At 32.4% G+C, this 16,881-nt stretch overlaps 1 protein-coding gene across 7 annotated transcripts in view; it reads left to right on the forward strand.

The window, feature by feature from the left end:
- Positions 1-16,881, forward strand: part of VPS13B (vacuolar protein sorting 13 homolog B) — a 765,002-nt gene that overhangs the window by 385,841 nt on the left and 362,280 nt on the right. For all 7 annotated transcript variants that reach the window (XM_068526231.1, XM_068526229.1, XM_068526230.1 and 4 more), the window contains exon 25: positions 3,733-3,936. In XM_068526231.1, coding sequence (XP_068382332.1) covers positions 3,733-3,936 — 204 coding nt within the window. The remainder of the gene's footprint in view (positions 1-3,732; positions 3,937-16,881) is intronic.

The raw sequence follows: 16,881 nt of genomic DNA on the forward strand, positions 1-16,881 counted from the left end.
AAATTTATTGTCATGTCTGACATTGTTGTAGATCTCTGTATCAGCTACAGAGACCTAAATTGCTGTGTCAGTTTCTGGAACTCACTGCCATTAAAAGCCTTAGACACTGTAAATATTTAACCTGGTTGAATATTCAGAGAATTTGTTCCTAGGAGTGAGTTCCACCAACCTTGCCTTTTATCTTAAGTGTTTTACTAAGTTACCCAATTCCCTTTAATGTCTTTAGGCACTAGTCTCTCAGACCTTAAAAATTGTGTTCATTCCAAAACTAAATGAATCCTCTTTAATACAGAATCTTCTTTAATATAATAAAATTTCAATTTTCCCTCTACCAATAAATTGATACATTTTGTCCACCTATAAGGCATTCCGAGAAACATAAAACTATCTTTGCATTTTTTGGTTTTAAGTTGTAAAACTAGAGAAATAATGGGTTTTATGCTCCTTTCCTATCCATTTTGTCATAGTTTTTATTGCTGTAAGTTCAGTTTTCACCAAGCTAATGGAATTTGGCATCACTGTCTAAGAACACAAGCATTCAGTTCGGACAAAACTGGATTTGTATTCTTACACAAATCACCCATTTTTAATTTCTCTGAGCTCCTGATTTTTATTTTTATCTTTTAAACAAAAGTAGACTAAGTGTAATGCTCTGTATGAAAAGGATGTTTTTGTTTTTGGCAAAAACTCTTTCTTTTGAAACTGAATTTTAATGATTAGTAATAACCTGCATGCCAAATGAAATAGCCTTTCTAAATTCATATTTACTTAGAGCTCTTTTTTGTTCAACATGGATCAGTAATTGCTTGTTGAAGTTCCATTCCTGCTTGGTTTCCATTGACATTGTATATCCATGGTTTTTCTTCTCCATGTCTACCTTTCTATTTACTCTTCTATCTGACTCTCCTAATATGCTGCAAAACTTGTCATGGCCCCTATGTCATGTCTTGTTCCTTTCCTGCACTTGGCTATTGCTCCTGGTATTCTTATGACTGGAATGGCTTTTTGCACCCACTTAAATCCTATCTATCCTTCAAGAATGTATTTCCTTGAGGTTTGTCTCAGCCTCTCCACTCCAATTAAGTCTTCTTTCTGATTGGTTATAAGATTAAATGAGAAAATGTATGTGCAGTTAATTTTTCAACAATAAAATGTTACTTTTTTTATATTTAATATCTTGCATATCAAATCAGTAGTTGATATGCAAAATATTATTGATATTCAATCACCTTCACACATAACCTATATAAAGCTGCCTCACGTGATGCTCATTTTTTAGAGATCTTTTAAAAAAGTTTTTTTGGGATTGACATAAATACAATAAACTGCACATGTTTAGATTATCTAATTTGATAAGGTTTGACTATGTATACCCATGAAATCATCTTCACAATCAAGATAATGCATTAATCCATCATCCTCAAAAGTTTCTTTGTGCCCCTTTGTAATCCTCCCTTTTACTCCTCCCCCAATCCCAGGCAATCACTGATACTGTCATTATTGATTAATTTTCATTTGCTAGTATTCTGTATAAATGGAATCATACAGTTTGTGTTCTCTCTCTCTCTCTCTCGCCTAGCTTCCTTGATGCAGCATAATAATTTTGAGATTAGTTCTTGGTTTTGCATGAATCTATAATTTATTTCTTTTTATTGCTAAGTATTCTGTTGTATTGTTGGTTAACTTATTGGTTAACATTTGAGATTTTTTTCCAGTTTTAGACTATTACAAATAAAGCTTCTATGAACATTTTTATATAGGTCTTTGTGTGGACATAGACTTTAATTTTTCTTGGGGAAACACTTAGGAAATGGCTCATTCACATGGTAGGTATATGTTTTTTTCAGAAATGGCCAAACAATATTCTAAATTTTGCATTCCATCAGAGTAAATGAGAGTTTTAGCTGCTCTACATCTTTACTGTTACTTGGTCTGATTATGCTTTTTAATTTCAGACGTCTTAATAGGTAGGTAGTGGTAGCTCATTGTGGCTTTAGTTGGCATGGTTTTCAGTACAGCTTGAAGGATAAGAGTTGAACATTTATCTTCAGCATTTTTGCCCTGTTTTTTTAAAACCTCTGAATTTGTGAAGTCTGGGTTCTGTGATAGCAACTTTCTTCTTTGAAAATAATAATACGTTTAAAGTTTATGTCAGTGTTTGCTTGGCATGCTGAATACACAGTGTACTTGGTGACATTCATATACAGTTATTTAACGGTAACGGTTAAAGGAAACCAGAAGTCGCGACAGTAAAAACGGCATCAATTCTCTTAGGTAAATAAACCTTATGCCTTTGAAAGTATTTAGAAACTGTTTATGCTTTCCTTATTTGTCAGTTCTAATTGTTTAAGAAAAAGTAAAATAATCTTTTTAAAAAATTTGGTTTGGAACAAAATGGTTTCTTTTTAGAAAACACTCATGATTATGAAAGACAAAAGAATTTGAACTAAAATTTTTCTAAGAGCTTTTTTGTAGGATCTCTAGCCATTAGATTTTTTTTTAAACAAAAAGAGCTATAACCTGAGATTTGAGACTTCATCACACAAAAAGCAGGAGAAAACTGTAACCCATATACTGTTCTATATCAAATAAGGATTGACAACACTGTTTTTAGGCATCTGTTCTGCCCACATAAGAAGCCAGCTTTATCATCTGGATGTGTCCTGGGGCTGAAACTTCTTATAAATATGAGAATTTCTTTCTTTCTTTTTTTTTTTTTTTTTTTTAATGGCAAGCAGAATATGGTATCCAGCTGTGGATTTGCTTATACATTGTGTTTGCATTTCCCCCCCTAGGCTTGTTTTATACAGTATATGGCAATATGTTGTCATATAGATTCCATGATTAATGCTTATTTATGAAATCTTATGTAAATATCTTAGAACTTAGTCAAACAACGTGCAAGTTAAACAGTTTTTTTTTCTGAATATTGGAATGACAAATCTGAGGGGAATAGTAGGTTGGATAGTTTATGTTCTTTATCTGTAGAAAAGTCTCATATGTAACATTTTCCTTTTACTATTCTGTGTTATATCTTTCTTTTTTACTTTATTTTGCTGGGCAAGATATCCAGTTTCAGATTTATTCTTCAGAAAATAGAGAAAGTTTAAATGTGTAAATAATTCAGAAATAAGAATGGTAATTATTTCATGTATAACTAAATAATCATGTTTACTAGGATATATTTGACTTCTAATTTTGATCCTGACCTCTGTTTAAGAGGCATTTCTTTGTGGTTGTTCTATTTGTCATATATTAAAAGAAATCTACTGTCCCATAATAAGCTGTTTTATTAACATTATTTTATTAGCATTATTTTCCCACAGAAATGCTAAATTGCTTATAAAATATCAAAATGTGACTATGTGGCAAATTACAAGTGTGAATAAATTCATTATATTTCTCAAATTCAATTCATGATAAAATGTTTAATATTGTATATTTTTATATGAATTATTTTTCTCTATATCTCATCAGAATTGTGGTATTATGACAAAATAGTCATGATCCTATATATAATAATTACAGTATATATAATATATAGTAATTATATATCACAGATTATAGGTCATGATATTAATACCATGATCAGTGATACATTGATAGATTTTTGTTTCATATATTCTTATTTCCCTGGACTTGTTTTCATTTTCTCACATTTAATATTTTAGTCAGTTGTGACCAGAAGTTGAAAGATTTGTTTTTCCTTTTTATTTTTTCCCTTCTGCTTAGGTGCAGCTCTTATATGAGCTAACTGATGTCATGAATGAAGTCTGGAATAAGATTCAGAAGAGAGGCAATCTCAGTTCTTTTTCAGCTTATCCGGAGTCGATGGTGGGGCCTGTCCCTAGTTCTCCAGTTAGAAGCAGTATAGGCACAGCTCCTCCAGATACCAGCACATGTAGCCCATCTGCTGACATTGGAACTACTACTGAGGTAAGTGTTCCTGAAAAATTCTGTTACTAAATGAAGGGTGGTATATATACCACAGAGTTCTGTATCAGGATTGAGAATGAAGATGACTTCACCTCTGTGGAAGCTGGTGAGTTTAGAAGGTTCGTGAGGAGCTATGGTAGCAGTGGCTGTGTATTACTGTTTCTTTTAGGTCCAAGTATTTTAATCACTTTCAGTAGTTAGTGGGGTAGTTCAGGACAGTAGGGGTTCTGTGAAATGGCAAAAACTGAGACAGTAAATGTATGGTTCCTCAGAAGTATGGAAACGTAGAAGCTGATACAACAGAGGCTCAGAACCAGAGTGCCTTTGTTATCTTTAGGTTAGTGATTTTTCAGTCTTGTCTGAACCAAAGTTCTCTCCTTCTTCCTTCTGATCATAGAAGCCTTTCTTTTCATTTTTAACACCATCACCTCACCCAATATGCCAGTGCCCCTTTTAATAACAAATGTTTTATAAAGCCCCCTTTACTATCCTGAAATGAAAATAAACATAATATAAGCTACATATACATATAATTTCAAAAATATCTAGTATCTTGAATAAAATATAAAGGATTAAAGGAAGGTAATTTAAGGTATAATAATTATTATTTTAATATATAAATGCTCAGGCATGGTTACATTAGAAGTTGTAATGAAGTAGCCAGGTACATAGAATTACTGTGAGTGTATCTACCACAAATAGACTTGTGCAGGTCTATGTTAAATACCACAAGTTGGTACTGTTGTTGTTGCTGTGATTTCCTGAGGTAATGGCAAACTTGATAAAGTTTCAAACAAAAGTTTTTATTCTTTTCATTTCAGTAGTTGCATTTCTGGAACTCTTAATATATAATAAAATCATGCATAAATGCAAAAATATTGTGTTTAGATTTAAAACAGAATTCAGTTTTATGCTCAAATGTTGACTTATAAACAGGATTTTTACCTACTTCAGTGTCTGTAAGATAGTGTTCATTTTTCAGGACAGTCCTATATATCATAGGACCTCTTGATACCCTAACTGCTAACCCTTAAATTCCAGTGGTGACACCCAATCACTGAGTCAACCAAAAATACCCTAATACATTTCTGAAACACCCCATAGAGGCCTGAATTTTTACCACTGAGAACTACTGTAATATAATAGAGGTAGAAGTTATGTTTTTGTTTTTGCATAAACACATGCTGGAGTAGATCTATTTGACCCCTGCATAAGCAACTTCTCTATCCCTGCTCATTCCAAATCTTAAGAAACACAATGACCTAAGTGATAGGATTACTTTTTTTCCCCCCAAATGAAAATCTAGAAGTGTGCCCTTATGGAGTCAATGGGACATATCCTTTGAGGGTAAAAACAGTAAATCCTTTCTTGGAGATTCTTAATATTGTTAGAATACAAAAGCTCTTGCAGTAAAGAAAACTTTGACTTTCTTCACCGCAGTACTCTCCAAACTCATTTAACCAAAGACCCCTTTATCATAGCCTACATGTTAACATTGCACAAAATACACTGTGAAATACTTTGGTAGAGTAATCAAAGCTTGGGGTGATACATTGCTAGACAAAGCTAGTACAAGTGAAATTGATAAATGAAGTTAAATATTCTGGACATTTGGCAGAAAGGAGAGTGTTCCATTAAACAGTTGTTCACTAAGTACTGTATTCATTGGAATGTCAAGATGAAAATGAGTACCTGTCTTGGGAGTAGTCTTTTAGAAAGAAATGTTTAAGAAAACATTGCAAGCCCAGAAAAGACAGGGCTCATGTGGAATGGTCACACCTGTTGGTCATACATCTAGAGCCTGCCATTCACACAAAGTACAGATTGAATGGTACTTTCTAGAATTGTGTAGTGTCCAACCTATACAGAAGGACATGGTGACCCTGATTATAAGATGTAATAGAGACGAGCATGCCCTGCAATTATAGAGAAGTTATTAACAAATTCATTCTATGGGATCTGTAGGTATTTTACAAAGGCAGTAACATATGAGATGGATCTTCAAAAGTGAAAAAGACATTAGTGTCAATTTTGTTTTAGTAGGTGTATAATAAATGTGATAGACTGGAAGAATGGTGAGGAAGTTAAGAAAGGGAGAGATTAACAAAGGGAGAGATTTCCTCAGTCACTTAAAAAAATTAATTCTGATTTAAAAAATAAGTTCCTTACATGACTGCAATTAATTTAAACTTAGAATGTTGAGGATTTTATTCTGATTGGATTATAAAGATAAATAATGAAGATGCTTCTAGTGGATTTGTTAGTTTTGTATTAGGTATGGATTTAATCTGATCTGTGTGAAAAAGATCTGAAAGTGAAAGAATCTTAATGCAAAAGGTTCACATTAATATTCCAGAAAGACCATATAAAGCAGCTTACCTAAGGTAACAGAGCTATGGGGGAAAATGTGGTAAATATTTTCAAAATGTACCTTCTTTTGTTTACGTAGTGTGGTTAAGAAAAGAAAGAGGTGAGTGATTACTAGCAGCCCAGTATGGATTTGAAACCCACACTCACTTGAGAAGCTTGTTCCCTGAGAAATATCTTAAAATAATTTAGCTGGTTTGTTTTCCATAAAGGGCAGGAAGATTTTTGTGTAGACAATTTTGATATGATGATCAATGTTAAGACTTTGATTTAACTTTACAAATTAGAAGGTGTTCGTGTATTGAACATTTCATGTTTAATTTCTCTTCTTGCTCTCAAGAAAATATTTATGTGGAGATCAAGATTAACTATGTTTGCATCTGAGTTTAAATTAACCTCTTTGAGAATTAGCCAGTAAATGATGACATCAGAAAATATAGTCATTGTTTTCTCCTTTTTGTATGAATGCTTCATCTATGATTAAATCTGTGGCCGTTTAATTCATCCAGAAGTCAGAATTTGTGCCCAAGCTTTCATTTCTCATTTCTTTTTGTTTATAGTGCTGCTAAAATTGTGTGTAATGACCTTTGTAATTTTTATTCCTTTTGTTTTGAGTTCCAACATGGTAGATGTGTTACTGTGATCCTTTGAATTCCATTTAAAAAATGTTTTTCTAACTTTCATGAAGTTTCCTGTATATTTAAATGTGTTACTGACTGAATGGAGATAAAGCCGTGTCCTCTCACTGGAGAAACTACTTAATGAATGGGGCTAGGGAGGACAGTGTGGAGAGGGTATGCATATATTTTGTTGTAATCCATAATAGGCCTTTATGCCTATTTGACCTGGCATTCCCAGGAAGCTCTAGCATCCCTTTGCTCTTGCTAATCATTGACTAATAATCTTTTGATTATAAGAAGACATTCTGTGGACAACACTGTCATGTAAGCAACAGAACTGTCTGCATACAAATTTAAATATATGGTATATGATAATCTCTAGGTCCATCCATGTTGCTGCAAATGGCATTATTTCATTTTTTTTTATGGCTGAGTAAGATTCCATTGTGTATATATACTACATCTTCTTTATCTATTCATCTGTTGATTTAGGTTTCTTTCATGTCTTGGCTATTATAAATAATGCTGCTATGAACATTGGGATGCATGTATCTTTTCAAATTAGAGTTTTCTCCAGAGAAATGCCCAGGAGTGGGATTGCAGTGAGACCTAGAGATTACCATATTAAGTGAAGTAAGTCAGACAGAGAAAGACAAATATCATATGACATCACTTACATGTGGAATCTAAGAAAAATGATAGAAATGAACTTATTTACAAAACAGAAATAGACTCACAGAGATAGAAAACAAACTTATGATTACTAAAGGGGATAGTGGGTGAGGGGGGAGATAAATTAGGAGTTTGGGATTAACATCTACACACTACTATATATAAAATAGTAAACAACAGGGACCTACTGTATAGCACAGGGAACTATACTCAATATCTTGTAATAATCTATAATGGAAAACTGAGTCTGTAATGACTCAGTTCCCAGTCATTACCCTGACTTTGTGTTTCCTCTTCATTTCTGACATCTTGAGATGTCCCTTTATTTATTTCAAGTTTGACTATTATATTAGTTAGAAAAAGATGGCATTCTCATAAGGACAAAGGTGTTGACTGGGAAGGGAAACCACAGGAGATAGTACAGTACCTGGAGCTAGTAACGCTGGAATGTTTTTGCCATAAATAGGCTTACGGGCAGGGAGAACAGGGGATAATACTGACTTCGTTCTCCTCCCTCCTTTCTATCTCCTGCCATGTTCCTCATTAGCTGAAAACGACCAGAAACCAGAGGACAAGAATATTTGTACATATTGTTCGCACAGGTTAGCCTCCCAGGTAGAGAGGGTATTAATGATTGAAGGGTAGGTCTACAAGACCAAAGAAAAGATATACAGCACTTTAATGTATTAAAACAAATTCTTGTGTTTTACCTAGAATTTCAGTGCTTTTGTAGTAGAAAAGGAAAACATTCATTTCAACTTAGTCTGCCATGTTACTTGAATTTAAATTTCTTTAACATCATTAAGTACTAAGAACTGGTCTTTGGAATCTTTGTTTTTCTCATTCTGCCTTGTACATATTATATTAGATTCTCAATATCATTGGTAACTTTTTTTTGCTGAATTTTTTTTTTATTGTGGTAAAATATAAGGAACATAAAATTTATCATTTTAACCATTTTTATGTGTACAATTTCGTGGCATTAAATAAGTAATCACAGTGTTGCACAGCCATAACAACTATCCATTTCCAAAACTATTTTATCATTTCAAACAAAAACTCTTTTCCCATGAAACAGTGACTCCCCATCCTCCCAACCCCATCCCTGGTAACCTCTACTGTACTTTCTGTCTCTGTGAATTCGCCTATTCTGGGTACCTCATATAAGAGGAATCATAAGTATTTGTTAAGCTTATTTCATTTAGTATAATGTTTTAGAGATTCATCCAGGTAGTAAGATGAATGTTTTATACATTCATCCATGTATAAGAATTTCATTGCCTTCTATGGCTGAGTGTTACTCCATTTGTGTATATAGCATACTTTTTTTTATCCATTGATCTGTTGATGGACGTCTGGGTTATTTGCTCCTTTTGGCTATTATGAATAACGCTTCTATGAACATTGGTGAATAAAGGTTGATTAACTCTTAATGAAGTAATTTTGCCCTGAAGATATTATATGCATTTTATATGACCGGTGCCTGACAAACCATTTCAAAACTAATACCAGAAATGCTATTTTAATTTTTCTTTACCTGTTGAAATATTGGGTTGGCCAAAAAGTTCGTTTGGGTTTTTCCGTAAGATGTTATAAAAAACCCGAAAAAACTTTTTGGCCAGCCCTATACGTTGATAACTGAGTTATTTGGTATAGAAATTAGGGGGTAGAGGAAAGTGAATGCAGAATCATTAAATATACTTTATTTAGTCCTGATTTTCTTACTCAGAAGAGCACATTTCTGTCATTTTAATGAGATTTGCTTAGTACCAGCATGAATGGTATAGAATTAAAATGGCATTTAATATTATCCCTAAATGTATTCAAGCATGTTTCAAAGCTTTGCCAAAAAATGTGGTACTAAAGGGAAAAAAGTGAAAATTAGAAGTCGTTTATTTAGTTTCCCTAGTAACCTTGCAAACAGAAAAATAGAATGATGGTAATTTATTTTCTCTAAGGTGTATTTTTTTTTTTCTCCTGGGGAAAACTAGCTAAATTCTGTGTGCTACTTCCCACTTTTTGTCATAGACTCTCTACTTTGTCAGCTTTAAGAATTGCCTTCCTCTGACTTTGGTATAATAATTTTGCAGAGCTTGACAAGTGAGAAAGATGTTTCTCTTAATTCCATCAATTTACAGCTATACTATTGAAAGGGATTGTTGGAAGATCATTTACTAGAAAATTGAAATGCAGTGAATTGAAGTTAGTGTCACACAAAGTAGGGACTGGGCCAGCTCATCTGAGTGTGATTCTAAGTTAATGGAATCTATAGAAGTCACTTTGGAATCAGACAACTTGAGTTTTTAATTTCTGCAGTTTATGATCACATTATTTAACCTCTGTGCTTTAGTTTCATCATCTCTAAAAGTGGGGATAATGTTAATATTCATCTCAATATGTTAGTACAAATATTAACTGAGTATGTATAGTTTGTCCGTATACTCTATGATTGTGGCACATTCCTCTATTTGTGTTTTCTTTAATTTCAATAAGATTTTAGTTTTCTTTTTAGAAGTCTTGACCATTTTGTTATAGGAGTACACTTCAGTATTTGGCACTTTTATTCAGTTGATACGATTATGTATTCAGTACTTGTTTCTTCTTCTTTATTCCTTTAAGGTGACTAGTAACTTTGGTTGATTTTCAAATATTAAGCTGATCTTGCGTTTCTGGAACAAACCCAACTTAGATGTAATATATTTTCCTTTTCATATCTTGCTGGATTGTGTTTGCTAATATTTTATTTAGGGTTTTGGTTTCATAGTCATGAGTGATACTGGCCTTTAACTTTTCTTTTACATAATATCTTTGTTGTATTTTGGTATCATGATTACACTGTCTTCACAAAATGATATGGGAAGTGTTCCCCCTTGTTTTATTATGTAGAAAAATATGTTTTGTGTGGAAATTCTCACAGTCACTGTATATTCCCATGATAATCAACAAGGTAATCCTAATTGAAAAGGCACTAGTGTATAACACATACCTCATCCAAACTGGGTCTTAGTTTAGGCATTCTTTGCATATAGAAGAAGTTTTAACTTAGAAGATTATTAGAAAAGAGGTAAGGACTGGATAGACAAAATACACTAATGTTATCATCATAAAGGGAATATAGGCATGCATCTTGTTCCAGGTTCCCAACTCCAACAATGCTATTGCTGTATTCCTAGAAAATGAATTTTATACTACTCATTATTGATAAAGTAATACTTAATGGTAAAATAAAGATGTTTTATGGAGTTCTGGTAGCCCAGGCTGTATAAAATGAAACTACTGAACATAGTTTTTATAGATGCTAAACAAATACACTGTCTTTTGATACTGTGCCATTATGACTTTATGTCCCAGTTAATGTTTTTATGTCAAATTTTTTATTCTGGTAAAATATACACAACATAAAATTACCTTTTTAAACCATTTTTAAAAGTACCCTTCTGTGACATTAAGTACATTCACATTGTTGTGCAACCATCACCATCAACCATCTGCAAAACTTTTTTTATTTTTCCCAGCTGAAATGTGGTACCTGTTAAACAATAACTTCCCATTTTAACATTAAGTTTTCCAATCCATGAACATGGGACATTTCTCCATTTGTTTGTGTCTTCTTTCATTTCTATTAGCAATATTTTTTAGTCTTTCACTTCCTTGGTTAAGTTTATTCCTAAGTATTTTATTCTTTTTGATGCTATTATAAACAGAATTGTTTTATTAATTTCCCTTTCTGATTGTTCACTGTTATTGTGCAAAAACACAGATGTGGGTTTGTATCTTGCTGAATTTGTTTATTCTAAAATTTTTTGTTGTTGAATCTTTAGGATTTTCTACATGTAAGGTCATGTTGTCTGCAAACAGAGATCAATTTGCTTTTTTCCCTTTCCAATTTTGTTGCTTTTTACTTCTTTTTCTTGCCTAATTGCTCTGGCTAAGACTTCCAGTAATATGTTGAATAAATATTTCACTTAACTTTTTAAATATTAGGCAATATTTTCAAGTTGAACATAATTTTCTCTTTTGATAATAATTTTCTGTGAAGGAAACCTTCTAGCATGTTTCAGCACTAACAAATTTTGTTCAAATAGCAAAAGATGTATTGAAAGTTTGACACTGTTGCTTTTTCTGTTCCCGTATTAGTTGTACTTTTTATACTATTTTTTTCATCTGAAATAAGTGTTAAGTCAAACGTTATGGGTTGGAGGTAAAATGATTTACACTGAGAGGCTTACATTGGTTCAGAAGTAACAGTGTTAAATAATGATTATACTGTTTCAGTGCCATACTGGATGTGAACTATAAACTTTCTATTATCACCTGTCACCTATTATCTTTATCATCATAGGATAACCCTAATTTGAGCAACCAGTACCTACTCTGTACCAAGCAGTAGTGCTTGGTACAGAGTAGGTTTTAAACACATTGTTCTTTAATATATGGATGTTAAACGATTTGGGAAGTCAACTCATTTTGAACAAATTAAACCTGATTTATTATAGTACGGGGCATAGAGATGTATATATTCATTGTCACTACAAATATATTTTGATATGAATTCATAAAAGCATATATTGAGTTTATTTTTTGTTTGTTTTTATGTCTTTTGTTGTTTTAAACATAATTCTTTTATATTATTTATCAGATCTGTTATCTGAATTTCTTGAGAGTCTAATCCTACTGTTGTATTCTTAACCCTTGCTCTTAGTAGACTGTTTCCGTATGTGTTATGTGCTCTTCTATTGGGAGTTCTTCACTAGTGCGACTTTATGAGACTCTTACGTAGCATATGAGGGCCTGTTCCCCAATAGGGATTTTCTGTGTTTCCTTCTCTGAGGGACTCCAAGGGCCATCACTAGCCTGGGACTCCTTTACTGTTAATTTCATAGCTAGATGTTTTTTGAAACATTTCGGTAGTATGAAATCAAGCCCTCAAAGCTACATGTAACCCAGAGTTGTGTTTAAAAAGTCTCAAGGGTAACTTTTTTCCACTACCTAGGCTAAGATAGATATTGCTTTTTTCTTGGGTTTATTCTGTTGTTTTTCTAATTTCTTAAATTGGATACTTAGCTTAATAATATTCAGCTTTTAAAAAAATTAAGCATTTAAGACTCAGTCCTTTATCTTTAGCAGAATTTATAATATTTAACCTTGGGGATGAATATGTGTATACACCTAATATATAGGTGCACTGGGAAATTTAGCCCATCACTGCATTGCTGCTTCCCAGAGAAAATTCTGTGTTACATAGAAGGGTGAGCAAAAATTTTGCTATAAAACAAGATGTCTCTGGCATGCTAATTCTTATCATGGACCCAAAGTAAGGCTTTACCTGTACACTTGAAGAACATATTTCACTGTATTTCAGCTAGTTAAGGTTGTCCAAAATTTGTGTTCAGGTAGATGTTCAGGAAAGTGAAACACTGTATAATCATGTTCATTGAAATATTTATGCCATTTTGCTTACAAGATAGCCCAACAATAAAAACTGCCTTTGAAAGTGCTAACATTTTGATGATTTGTTTTAATAACAAGTAAACAAAGCAAATAGATACACAATACACAAATACATACACATTCACATGTTTCCCTTATAGGGTAAGTACATAAACTGTTAAGTCTTTTGGAAGCTGTTCTAATTATATAAAATGTTATTTTGAACTACTGGATTTTCAGTACTTTCCATAAAGGTGATATAGGAAGGACAGTTATTACGGATAGCTATATTGTGTTCATGAAATTAAATCCCTCCAATTAAGTTGTGATTTTAGGCAAACCATTAAGCATTTTTTCATTTTAGCTTCTTGTATATGTGTATAATGTCTTTGATAATGTCATCCTTATTCACAGCATTTTAAAGAAATAATTTTAAAGCTTTAGAAAAATCTAAAATACTGAATGAATGCTAGAATATTGATTTATAACTCAACCTAAGGTAAAAATTGACAAATTAACCAACAATGTTGGGAGGTTAGGGTCATGGCAAAATTCGAATTGCATATTTTATTGATTCTGGAATTAAAATTACTTCAGCAGCCTAGTTCTCAAAAAAATCCAGCATGAGCTATATTGTATAGCATGGAATATTGTCAATATTTTATAGTAACTTTAAATGCAGTATAATCTATAAAATATTGAATCACTCTATTGTACACCTGAAATTAATATAGTATTGTAAATCAACTATACTTCAATTATAAATATATATATTTCCAGAAAACAATCCAGCATCAAGTGGTTCATTTCTTAGTCCCCAGTAATTATTTAAAATGCATTTATTTTCAGTTAAATCCAAAGTGAAAATCTGGGGGGAGAAATGAATGAAGGTGGTCAAAAGGTACAAATTTCCAGTTATAAAATAAATAAGCCCTAGTGATGTAATGTACGCCATGGTGACTGTAGTTAATAATACTGTACTGTGTATTTGAAAGTTGCTAAGAGAGTAGATCTTAAAATTTCTCATCACAAGAAAAAACAATTTATGACTGTGTGACAATGGATGTTAACTAGACTTACTGTGATCATTTCACAATATATATAAATATCGAATCATTATGTTTTATACCTGAAACTATTATAATATTATATGTCAATTGTATCTCCAAAAAAAAAAAAAGTGAAGTTGTTTGGCATCAACTGCTATAGCAAAACTATTGTCAGTTTTTCAGTGATTTAAGTGCAGTTAACCTAAGCAGTAATCTACCTCAAATTATTATTCTAGACAACCTTTTAGAAAGTAAGTTTAGTTTGAACTTTTTTACTCAGTTGATATTTTAAGGATGTCTCATAATAGTTTAAAATCTCTTCCTCAAAATAGACTTATTTCATTAAATATTTACCTTTAAATGATTTTATCTTCAACATTTAGGGAGAAACTTTTATTCAAAATGTAGAAATCTTAGCATTTAGATTATCATCTAATTAATTGAGTAGCTGTTGAAAGAACCAAGATAATACATATATCAAAGCAGGTTATTGTTTAGCCTTCACATATGAATCAACACAATATTTTGTTGTCATGCTTTTCATATTTCAAAATAATCATGCTGGAAGATGTCTCTAGTTTCTCAATTATTGACTTATTTTTTTATGCAAAAATTTTATTACATAAATTTAACCTATTTATCTGAGGTCACCTTACATTTGTTGTGCTTATTTATATTATGTATCTGTATGTTTAAATTTCTAATTAATATTTGCATTCCAAAAGTCCATAAAATTTAAAAACACTATTTAAGGTATTTGTTGCTGAGTTGGGTAAGAACTATTATTTTTAAATTATTTTGACATAAAGAATTCACTATAAATGAATCTAGTTTAAAAAAGCACACTCTTAACAGTTGCTTGTGTTAAGTAGAAGTATTTGCTTATATGATCCTTGGATGACTTATACTTTAAACTATGAGTAATTCTTTTTATGTTGACATGTTGATAAGGAGCAGTATACTTTTCAGTGGATATAGCTCTAGCTTCCTGAATATCGATCTCAGTGGTGGTAGAAGGGGAAATATGAGTGGCAGGCTTAAGTAGTAAGCTTAAAAACAGTTATTCATTTTTCCCACCCTTCACATTGAAATGGTGAGAGCAAAGGTAGTGGAAACCACAGCAGTCCACTTGTTATCGTTGACTTAAGTACAAACAGCAGTGGAAGTGTTTAGACCTTTGGGAAGTTTTGTGATTGAAAAAGAATGCTGGAGTTATTTTGATAAGGGAGAGTAGCAGTGTGGCCAAAAGTATGATCATCCCTGAGCTCTGAAGCAGGCCAAGGATGAAGGGCTGAAGTGTTTGCTCTTCCAGATGAACAAAGATAAATTCAGCTAGCATAATAAACTCAGTATTTTGGTCAATTTGCGACAAAATGGTGAAAGAATTGAACTGTATATTTTAGACCTTGGCTAAAGAGGTGTGGGAAAATAGTTCAGCGTCTCCAATTCTGGCTCAATTTTTGCTATAGATTTAGAAATAGAGCAGAAAATTGATGCACAAACATATTTAACAATACCATACCAAATGTTGTAAATCCAAAATGAAAATTGAAACTGCATGAAGAAGGAGAGCAAAACTTTTTCTCAGGAGTGCTTGCTTATTAAATTTGAAGCCACAGTTTCCTTAGCATTCCTACTAGGTATACTTAATAGTGTTAACAATCAAGGTTTCATTGATTTGAGATGGTCTTTTCCCTACAATTTCCATTCTTGGGATTATAATGTTCCTCTAAGTGTTGGAGGGAGAATTTAATTTATGAATTCTTCTGCTCTAAGACCCAATCCATAGAGAAAGGCATACTGACTACATTATGCTGTCTTTTATTGAATTTTTGTAAAATGTATCTTTTTCTGGGATTAGTTTGTGCTTTTCATTAGATGTTGTGTTACTTTAGACAGCTAACCAAAAACCTGAATTTTTATATAGCTTCTCAAATTCTAGGAATTTCAATTTTAGCAGATTTAGGACCATTTGGTTTTGGAAAAGCATCTAGATGAAAACATCACGAGCAGTGAGCTTTCTGCTTTGCTTGGTGTAATTGGAACAAAGAATGGCTATACTGTCTTCAATACATCATGCTGCCTGCCAAACTAAGCTTAAGTACATATAACTAATATTTAAATATATATACATGTTTTAAAAAGTAAGCATGCTCTGGTGTATTTGATCAGTTCACAGAGAATGAGTTTAGGTTCTGGAGTTTTTTTGAAGGTTTTAGATGGACAGCAAAGTTGGGATTTAAAAAACCCAAATACTTGGTAGCTAATGCTAAAAGAACAGAATACATGAGTGAGTGATCACTGTCTCTGGCACCATCTCTTCCTGCCTTTGAGACTGAAGCTGTTCATCTTCAAACCAGGGTTTATTTTCAGCTGCTGAAAAGATAAACAACCCAACAGACCTTTTACAGAAAGTTTATTAGTACCAAATTTAGGACCTTATATGTATCCAGAATTCAGTATGTATTTGTTGAACTGAATAAGCTTATGTTCTGATGAAGGTTTGGGGCCAGCATGTATGGCAGGTTCTCTGAAGCTGCAAGATTCCCTTCTTCTGGGCTGAGGTCTGTGATCCAAGGGTTATATTCTTGGGCTTCAACTGCCTTTTATTGGGCTGGAAACACACTCTGAAGTACATCAAATTACAAAATAATACCATCCCAAATGTGCAAAACATTGAATATTAACCTGGGAAAATTTCTTGAGCTAAGAGGTATTTATCAAAAGCCTGCTCATTTTACTTACATTTTGTTTCATTGTTATCATTTTTATTGTACCCTTCTGTAGGATATGTATAATTTGCAGAA

Source organism: Eschrichtius robustus, chromosome 17, assembly GCF_028021215.1.
Source record: "Eschrichtius robustus isolate mEscRob2 chromosome 17, mEscRob2.pri, whole genome shotgun sequence".
Lineage (NCBI taxonomy): Eukaryota > Metazoa > Chordata > Mammalia > Artiodactyla > Eschrichtiidae > Eschrichtius > Eschrichtius robustus.